At 38.5% G+C, this 9,951-nt stretch overlaps 1 protein-coding gene across 1 annotated transcript in view; it reads left to right on the forward strand.

Moving 5' to 3' along the window:
- The window catches only part of AIG1 (androgen induced 1), a 131,016-nt gene extending 121,926 nt beyond the window's left edge, over positions 1-9,090 (forward strand). The window contains exons 5-6 of the mRNA XM_031504347.2: positions 5,256-5,419; positions 8,429-9,090. Coding sequence (XP_031360207.1) covers positions 5,256-5,419; positions 8,429-8,466 — 202 coding nt within the window. The 3' untranslated portion in view covers positions 8,467-9,090. The remainder of the gene's footprint in view (positions 1-5,255; positions 5,420-8,428) is intronic.
- Positions 9,091-9,951: the final 861 nt, after the last annotated feature.

Raw genomic sequence — 9,951 nt, forward strand, 5'->3', positions numbered from 1 at the left:
CAGCAGGAGAAGACTGTATGGATCCCCAGCCTATAGGTCTGACATAGCCATTTTGGACTGTTGCTTTCTGGCTTGCCTCCACCTCCACATTCTCAAATGTTTCAGTCAAAGCAACAGTACAATCACAGATGACATGCATGGGTAATATGTTCTCACTTCCTTATGCAGCTCCTTAAAATATAGCTCAAGAAGGCATAGCAACCATTACTATATTTAAAATGAAAAATTATTTTTCAAAATAGACGACTTCCAGAGATGACAGCACTTTGCAGTGAATCTGCTAAGTTTCTGTCATTGTAGCTACCTATACATAAACACAAATTTCTGCTAAGCTTTGTTCCTCCCAGAGGATGCCAGCACCATGTCATGCTGAGTACATTCTAGATGTGACATTATTTGCAGCTGCAATTTTTCAGGACTTGTCTGTTTCTGACTGCATAAACCACTCCACACCAGTAGCACTGTTTTGTATTGTTATTGACCTACGTATTGTTCTCCACTCAGATGAATGGAGAAGAATCCAGTATTAAGAAAATGGAACAAAAGGGGATGATTGCTGTTATTTCCTAAATGATAACTGTTTATTGAACTTATTAGTCTTTAAAATTCTTAAACTATGTACATGCCTGGTGTAGGTGTATTAAGTCTGGCTGGCTGTTAATATAAGAAACCCAGCATTTTAATGTAGCTGAGATCTTAAGAAATCTGATTAGATGCAGAACAAACTCTCCTGTGTTTTTGGGGGAAGTTATGTGTCTCATATCAATCAGTTTTAGAAACCAAAAGTAGAACAAATTTAGTGTGGGTCATTGTGCTCCTGTCCCTGAAAATATAAGATTGGTCCTGCACTACAACCACAAATGATTTGTTTGTTTGTTTTAAATGTCTCAGCTGCTGTAAGCCCATCACCTCATTTGGAAGACATTCCGCATTTTAATAGCTCTGGGTAAAGTTATCCCTCTTGGTGGAAAAGGAAGAGAGTGGTGCTGGAAAAGATTATGAAATAAAGGCATAGAAAATGCCCATGTTCTGTTTGCTAAAGAGTACCCACTCATCTACAATTTGCCTGGAACCAAGGATTCAGCCTTCCTTTGTGGAACTCACTGGAAATATGAAGAGCACTGAAGATATGGGAGAGGATTTCCTGCTGCAAGAAGTAACCAGAAAGGAGCTGCTGTTCGTAAATGAGAGTTATCATGTGCCCAGGCTCCAGGTAGAGAGAGCTAATGTCAGATGCTTCAGGAGAGCTTAGCAGACCATTATGAAACAGCCAGCCTTCAAGGGGAAGTTTGCTTCCAAAGCTTATGTCAAAATATAAGCTTTGTCCTTTGGTCTAGATGGTTTATATACCTCGCACTCTTTAAACTTAGGCATAAATGTACGCATTCTTATTGCTTGTACAGTCTCTTGATTTCAGAAATTTGCATGATAGACCCTAGAGAAGATTAGTGAACTGAGTAGGCTTCTAGACTTTCATACTTCAGAACTTTTTTGAATATCTATATTTCAATGATGTATCACTGAAAGGTAGGGTAGAGCATTCCAGAGATTAATTAGGTATCATTCAGAAAGATAATTCCATTATCAGATTTTAATTTCTTGTCTCTGAGTTGCATTGAGGTGATTCTTCTGTCACGAGGAAGAGAATTTGAAGCTCTTCATGCATTTTATGTCATGCATTATTATTCTGTGTCCTTTAATTTGCTGCTCTTGAGAAGTTACATAGCCCCTCATCTAGCAGCCCCTTTTTCCAGAACTCATAGTACTGGTTGTTGATGACTACAGATTATGATGAAGGACTCAAGATGGGCAGGAGACTCTCGCTGAGAGACCGAACTACAAAGTATTGCTGAGCTATGATAGCTGAGAGCAGCCACCATGAAGGGGCAACCATCTTCTGCAGTATCTCCCATTACAAAATTAATGAGGTGTCATGGTTATTATCAGCCATTATACTCGTGTTGAGCTTGATTCTGCCAGGACTAAGGTCTTACACATGCTGTTGTTACAGCTGTATCATTTAAACTGACAGAGTACACATAAACCACAAGGTTCCAACAAGTTTTTGTGCTTAGTTTTCCTCATTAACAAAAGATCTATATCCAAAGAATAAATGTAAATGTATGTTCCCTGTATAGTTTTCATTTTCTTCTGATTACTTGGATAGGAGAGATATACAACATCTACTATGTTGTAGAAGTGAAAACTAGCTACAAAGTCACATTTTTTTGACAGATTTGTTGAAAACAAGCAATACTGTGCATTTTCAAATAGCTTTTTCTGATTTCTACGCCAACTGGTTGAAAATTTCTAAAAACAACCACTTTTTTTTTTTAACAGACATTTTAATTTGAATACAATGTGTGAATATTTCCATTCCTTCTCTTTTTACTGTTTCTAACAAATGGCTAGATGAACTCCTTGACCTGTAACATATTAATCTTTGAAAATATACAGTTATGTCTACATACAGCTGCTACTGTTCCAAATCACAGGGAGATTCAGGTTAATTTTATCAGGTTTATTTATTAAGTATCCAGTCCAGTTTTAGTTTAAACTTTTTTGCCTAAACAATACATTTTTTACACCTGTTCAATAACAAAGTCTTCAGTTTTATCTAGTTTTTGCACTCCTAAGTAAATCTTAATGCATGCTTTCCTGTGCTTAAAATAATGCGGTTGGATAGGAGTAATAGTTACTGGAATGGCAACACTGAAGGCATTCATTAACGCTGGCAATCAGCACTCTTGTGTGGAAGCTCTATGCAAATGGTTGATCAGCCCCTTGTGCTGCCTCAAGACTGCCTGTATTCCAGCAGGAGCAATCCCACTAAGAAAGGCCACCAGGTGAGGTTTCCATGGCAGCAGTTGTCCCTTTGCTGCTCCCGTTTGTAGTACAGACAATGCTGGAGCAGTCAGTGTGTCACTGCTCAGTGGAGAGAAGGATAATATTGCTCCACCCCAGCATAGCCAGCAGTGTGCTGCAGCTCATTTTTGGAAGGATCAGGTGGGTTTGTGACTTGTCTCCACAGTGATGCTTGGTCCCTCTTGTGCTCAAAGCAATTCTAACAGTGCAGCTACCCAGGGGACAGGCAAACAACAGCTACACTGAAGGCACGAGCACCATCACCACGCAGGGAATGAGTTCCTGTGCTGGGAAGCAGGGAGCAGAGTGCATGAGCTGTCCGCAAAGCCTAGACTAACCAGAGATTGCTGACATGCAGGAGTTCATCAATGACTCATTGACTGGATTTAGAAAATACTTCCTCTTTCTAGTAAAAGCCACTTCTACTTGGTTCATGAAGTTGGCTACATAGATGCCATTTAGAAGGTCCCTTGAAAAGTCCCTCTGTGAAGGTATTTTGTAACGCTGGAGAGTTTCATCACACCAGAGAAAATAAGTGGAAAAAGAAACTGGCTCCTTTTCAGTCTTTTTCCTTGGAGCTTGTTTTTCACAGAATGAGCCTTAGGAAAAAAAAGCAAATGAAAACTGAAAAAAGTAAATGAAACTGAAAATTGTTAGGTGATAATAGACATTCCCTGCTAAGTGAACCTGGTAGCAGGGGACATCCCACTACCTTCTACCCAGTTGTCTCATCTTTTTCTTTCATCAAAAGGAACATGGTGTCCCCTGTTACCATGGGTTACACTCCTCATTTTTTCATAGATAATTTTATCTTGTCAGGTTAATTCTATCACAGAAGAATACTGGGGAAAATAACTGTAAAGTACAGAGATAATTTCCTATATGTGAACTAATTTGGAGAAAGGGGGTTTAATTGCATTTAGATCATGCAGATTAATTTACTGACACATGTAGTTTCCCAAGTGAAGTGTCCAACTGTTATGAGTTGGGCTGTAATAAAAACTTTTCCAAGGAGGAGGGAAGCTATGACAACCATGTACATTTCCAGGGTGATTGTTAAGCAGGGATTCTGTATTCCCTGTGTGACAGAATTTTATGGTAACAATTTTGTGTGGACTTCTCCATCTCTGCCCTTTAGGAGCCTTTGACTGTTGATCTAGTGATCAAAAATCTTCCTTAAGCAAATAGAAACATGAGCAAGTGAATCAAATAATGGACATGGAAATCCCCATCTGTAACAGTCTATGCAGCTGCTCTAGCTGTGCTTCACTGTGAGCTTTTCACTCAAATTTTCAGGTCAGAAAGGAGAACATTTACATTCTTGAAGAGAGCCCAGCAAAGCCCCAGCTTGTCTTCACCTAGCACTTTACCCAGTTAACCTCTGAGATGTTTGCTCAGTTGCTTGCCAGTATTTGCTCTTCTTAACTTCCACCTACTGGAATGTATGGATTCCCTCTGCTCCCTCTGACTTCACCACTCTCTGCATCAGATCTCAACACAAAAACAATCGCATCAGCGGATACAGGTGTCCACTGCAGCCACACCCAGCAAAACTACACACCTGGAGTGCTTCTTCAGGATGCACTACAGTAAAGCTGGTAGTCTGTCTCCTGAATTAGCGTACCAACAATGTCCTCTGTAGCTGAATGCTAAAAATCTCTCTGTCACCAGCAAACCACCATCAATCCTTTTCCTTTACTGTATATTGGTTGTGGGGATGGGCACTACTTTTGAGGTGTGGTTTTGTTTGGTCTTTTTAAAAAAAATATTTATCTTACCTAGAGAAAAATTACTAGATTCCAAATTATAGCAGGTAACTGAAAGAAAAGGAGAACCAATCTAAAATACAGTTGCTGAAGAAATTATTCGCTCAAAGAGAGTCTAAACCATATGCTTCTGGCACCCAAAAACTGATTACCATGTGTAGCGAGGAAAAGCAAAAGAAAAACGCAAATGTGTATGAAGTGAAAGCGGGATAGTGCAGAAAGCAGAGAGAGATGGTAGGAGAGCCTGTAGAACTCTGAATGCTTTTAGGATAAAGAACCTGCTTGGAGCAGAGGCTGCTGCAGTTTCCATCTTTGGCACAAAACAGGGTTTCCTCGGAAATACAAGTGAGCAAGGAAATACCTGCCTACATCAGAAATGAAAACAAGCCAACTGCTCATTACAAATTAAAAGCAAAGCAGTAAGAATGTGGGAAATCAGTCATAGTTTCATCATTTGTGATGTGTGTTTAGGATGGATGTCATCCACATGCTCCAGTTCAGCTGCAACTTGCAGGCCTTTCAAATAATTGTTTTTCAGGTTACAGTAGCTAAGCCAGCAGGCTGGGCTACTTTTGTAAAATAGGGCTATAAGAGTCAGTGCTTGTTATTTTTGTTTTGTTTCAGGGTGTGCTGGATTCACCATGTTACAGGAGTGTGGGTGTACCCGCTTCTTGAGCACCTCAGCCCAGGTGTCAAAATAATCTTTTTTGCAGCTGTTACCGTGATAATTAATGTATTCTACTTGGTGGGCGAAGTCCTGAACAACTACATTTGGGATACACAAAAGTGTGAGTATTGTTTTAGGAATATTATCTCATGAAATACACCATCAGGACTGGAGTATGTTTCTCTGAAAGTGTAGAATGTTTTAAGCTGACTGAAACAAAGGAAAATGACAGAAGTTCTGCTGAAACGTCTTGCTTGCCTGCCCTTAAAAACAGACGGATGAACAGAATGTCTGCTGGAGAGCCTGATGAGCTATGAATATGTATTCTCCTTTATAACTTACAGTACTAATTTAAGAGCTCTTGGCAATTACCTGAGATGTTTACAACCCACTTATTTAGCTGATGAACCTATTAAATGCAGCTAGAATAAAGTATCATTCTGTGCAAATGCCTGGTAGGCTTAGACTAAGAACTGAAAATATACTGAAAATTTAGTATTTTCAGGTATAAGGTATTTTCTCACCATATAAATTTACTCAGGGAAAATGAACATGTTCTTGTCAGTGAAATAACAGGAATGAAAGATGAATTTGGTGCAGGGTAGCTTAACTGTGCAGACTCTACATCCTGCCTAGGCCACCCATTGCTGAGGAGAGGAAAACGGAAAATAAGACAAACACAAGATTAAAAGTAGGTTCCTTTTATCTCTGAAAGATGTCTTTCATTTATCAAATTGAATGAAATTAGCAAACAACATTCATAATAGCTGCTGTGGCAAACTGTAGCTGGAGGGAAATAAATTCATGTGGTAATTAATGGCACACACAACTCTCTTTAACAAGTCTTTCAATACCAGGTAGAATCTAATGCTAGAACCTCAAAGCAGTTTTTCGTTCCATTTGCCCATGTTACATCCAGGTGTAAAATGGCTTTTAATTTCTGCTCTAGGACCATGAGTCACTGATCATGGTGTTGAAGACAGGTATTCAGTCCTCACTTTGATGTCAAATTCACATTTATTTAATGTCTTTAATTCAGGAAAGGTGTTTCTAAAAACAGCAGCTGCAAGGAATAATTTCACTTTACCTAAGTCCTGTGTGAAGAATAATAGTGTGGTAAAGAATCACATATTCTTAGCAAGTCCATGAATAAGTAGATGGTAGAAAATCTCCTGCACTATTCCAGAGTATACATAACAAAATCCCTGCTCCTTGCAGCCCGCCGCCCTAGAGGAGCTAACTCAGTTTTGTCATTCTCCCAACATCTTTCAAGGTTTACCCTGGCATTATTGTCCTCTCCATCATTTCTTTCATGTAGATAAGGAATATTGATCCCAAGTCCTTTGTGGCTCAAGCACTTGCAAAACAGAAAATGCCATGAGTCACATGCTGGTTTGCTGAGATTGAAACTCTTTGCACAGACTTAATGCAAAGTGTGTGACAGGAACGCCACAAACAGCAAAGATGTAGAATTATGCCACTCTGTCACCGTGCGAGACCTGGGAAAATATTGTTTGAAAACTGTACACTTAAAAGGGGCTTTTGAGCAGTAAGACTGCAAATCAAAACAGTCTGCCATGAGAAGATTTCTGGGGTGAGAAGGGGTTGTTTTGGGTTTGGAGTTTTTTTATTTTCCTCTGGAGATGCATTAAATAGAACCTCACTACTGACAAAATGATTTGCAGTTAGTTTTTCCAAGTTAAACCACAAACATGGTAGGGAAGGAAAAATTTGCCCTTTGTACAAGCCAGTGTCCGTCCACAATTTTGAGGATATCTGCATTCCTGCCAAACTATTTGATGCATCTGCAGTAGAGTGCTTTAGAAGAAAGGAAAGAAGTGCTTTCAAAAAGGCAAATAAAATAGCTTTTAAAATTATTGGAAAAGTTCCTTCTAGGAGAAAGCAGAAGACATAAGATTGGCTCTGGAGCAACACTGTAAACTGTCTATAATTTTTTGGTCCCAGTCTCTTGTTTTGGTTGTTAAACTTTCAACTGTGGCTCTCCCACTACACCGGTGTTCCAGCAACACCCAAGGCCATTGTACTTGGGTTGCTGGCAACACGCAGACCCATTTGTCTTGGTGTTGTTTCTTTCAGCAAGGCAGCTCTGCAGTTGTGCTTTCTAACTGCAGATGAATCTTATTGTTTCCCATATTATGTTTTTAAAGTGATTTACAGTGTACTTACCACCTGTGCATATATTGCACTAGCAGGTGACCTTACTTGTGACTGGATTTTCCTCTCAGCATTCTCAAGCATTGCTTCTTGTTTGCCTTTGGTTATCGTAAGTCTTTCTTTTCCAGCATGCAGCAGGCCTGAAAGACTCCAAAAGAAATATTTATATTTGAGATGTCTGGCAGAGAGGGCTTAGTCAGAAGAACAATACTTTTGTCAGATACCAGTAGTAATTCATTGTCCAGGAACAGGCATATGAAATAGCTGAATGTTTCCATTGCCAGAAAAAACACAGTCTGCTGCCCGGCCCAGGCTTTGCTCAGCGTAGAAAAGAGACAAGTCCTGCAGCTAGAATAAGTTCTTTAAGGAGCCCTAAACTCAGTTCAGCCCTTCTGATATTACTGAAAGAAATGGCCACTAAAAGGAGAGAGAGGCACCCTCTCAGTAGTAATTGTTTCTTTATTCTTGTACTTTCAAAAAAGGGAGATGTACCTGCAAATACTTAAAAGTCCAATGTTGAAATGGAGATGGGCTTCCAATTATTGAGTTCTGAAACACAGTTAATAAAATTTCCTCACAAACAAAGTTGGTTGCTTAGATTCAGCTACAGTAGCATCTATTTTAGTTTGCTAGTAGGTAAGCAGAGCAGGTGAGGGAACTAAGTGTTCCCAGACCCCTGCAGCTGTCAAAGGCTGGGCGTGCCACAGGGGGTCAGGCTGATCTGAAAATGGGAGTGAGGAAGGGAGGATTGTGCAGTTCATTACTGGATAACCACTGCCATCAGGTGTGCAGCTGCTCTTTTCCTTCACAGCAGGTGAGGTAACACATGCAAGTTCAGGAGAAGCAACATTGATAAAGGGAAAAGAAAGATTAATGTATTAGAGGAACCTCTAAGCAAACCCTTCAGTTGTATTCATTGAGAGATTTTTAAAAGCCGCTCTCCATATGTTTTCAGGTATTGAAGAAGGAAAAGAAAAGCCAAAATTGGAGTGAACAATAAGAGGCAAAACAGAGGATTGTTTATGGCTGAATGGAAGATTTCTCATCCCCAGCAGAGCCTGGCCTGCAGAGGAATCTTTTGGAAAGGAGGAAGTTTCATGGGCCCATTTCTCAGTGCAAGGATATTTTTGGATTTTCTATGGGGGGAAAATGATTTTAGCTAAGAATAATATTAATGTTTCAACCTTCAATTTCTCCATGCTTGCATGTGACATACACATATAAGACATACACAAATTCTTCAAATCCTGCATATTTATCTCCAAGGCATTTGCAACATGCATTTCTTGAATCAAATAAGTCATCTAACCATTAAGTCATTAGATCTTTTTACTTCTGCCAAGAAAAACAATGAGTCCATTCTCTGTACTGTTTGAGAAAAGCTTAACCAGATAGGTATAATACAGGGAAAAAAGCAATCCCATATATTTCAAATTACAGCATAGAAGTTAATGCATGAATGTATCTAAAGAAGAGTTCAGTCTGACTGAAATATTAATGTAACACTATATAAAAGCTGCCTTAAATTTGTTATGTTAATAATTTTACCAGTCCAGTGAAATCTTACTTGCAGTGTTAAGATCTTAAGACCTAAATAAAGATTAAATTATCCTTGCATTTCTGGTTTTTCATGCTGATTTTTGAGATTTTAGATGGATTGATGGCATTTGAATGATCCATTTTCAGGTTTTCCAGTGTCAACTGTAGATTATATAATTTATACATGAAGATATTTTTTCTTACTTTCATAGTAAAATAACAAATCCTGTATTTTCAAGTTGTAAGTTCTCAATAGGGGGGCTGGGCTGTTTGTGTTGTACAAGAGAGAGCATTTAAGTCTTACTTCAGGAAGGCACATAAGCAAATGTTTGATGTTAGGTGTATGCCTGTTTGTATAAGGAATTCAATTGCAATATACTTGTGATTGTTTAAGTTTAACATGATTCTGTTTCATTATTAGACAACCAAGAAGTAACTCTAGTAGGCAGAAATAAATTGTCTAGTACTAAAATAACGTGAACAGAATAATTTTTGGCAAGAGAATATTTATTAAAAAGTGGCTTTACAATCCAAATATTGGTATTTATATTACATATTTTTTCATTAGTGTATTTAGTCATTTATTTTAACACATTCAGTGCACTTTGAGTATGTATAGGGTTAATGTGTTGTTTTTAGTAACAGGATTTCTGCAGAGTTTTAATACGATTTAGCAATATTTTTGCTCTGAAATAATTCTGGGGAAAACTGATCTCGTGCAACTCATTACATGCCTCCACAGTACTTTTTAAACATATTTATGTACACATTATCATACAAAACAGCACAAGTTCACCAATGTGCTTTTTGGTCTGTTTCCTTCAAAAATAAGGGAAAAAAAGTAATTATATTGTCTTTGTCCATCTGCTAGATTATTTTTAACTAGCTAATCAAAAGTTGCAAAGATTTCAAAGCTAAGCAAATTACTAGAAATTTCAT

This window comes from Lonchura striata, chromosome 3, assembly GCF_046129695.1.
Source record: "Lonchura striata isolate bLonStr1 chromosome 3, bLonStr1.mat, whole genome shotgun sequence".
Lineage (NCBI taxonomy): Eukaryota > Metazoa > Chordata > Aves > Passeriformes > Estrildidae > Lonchura > Lonchura striata.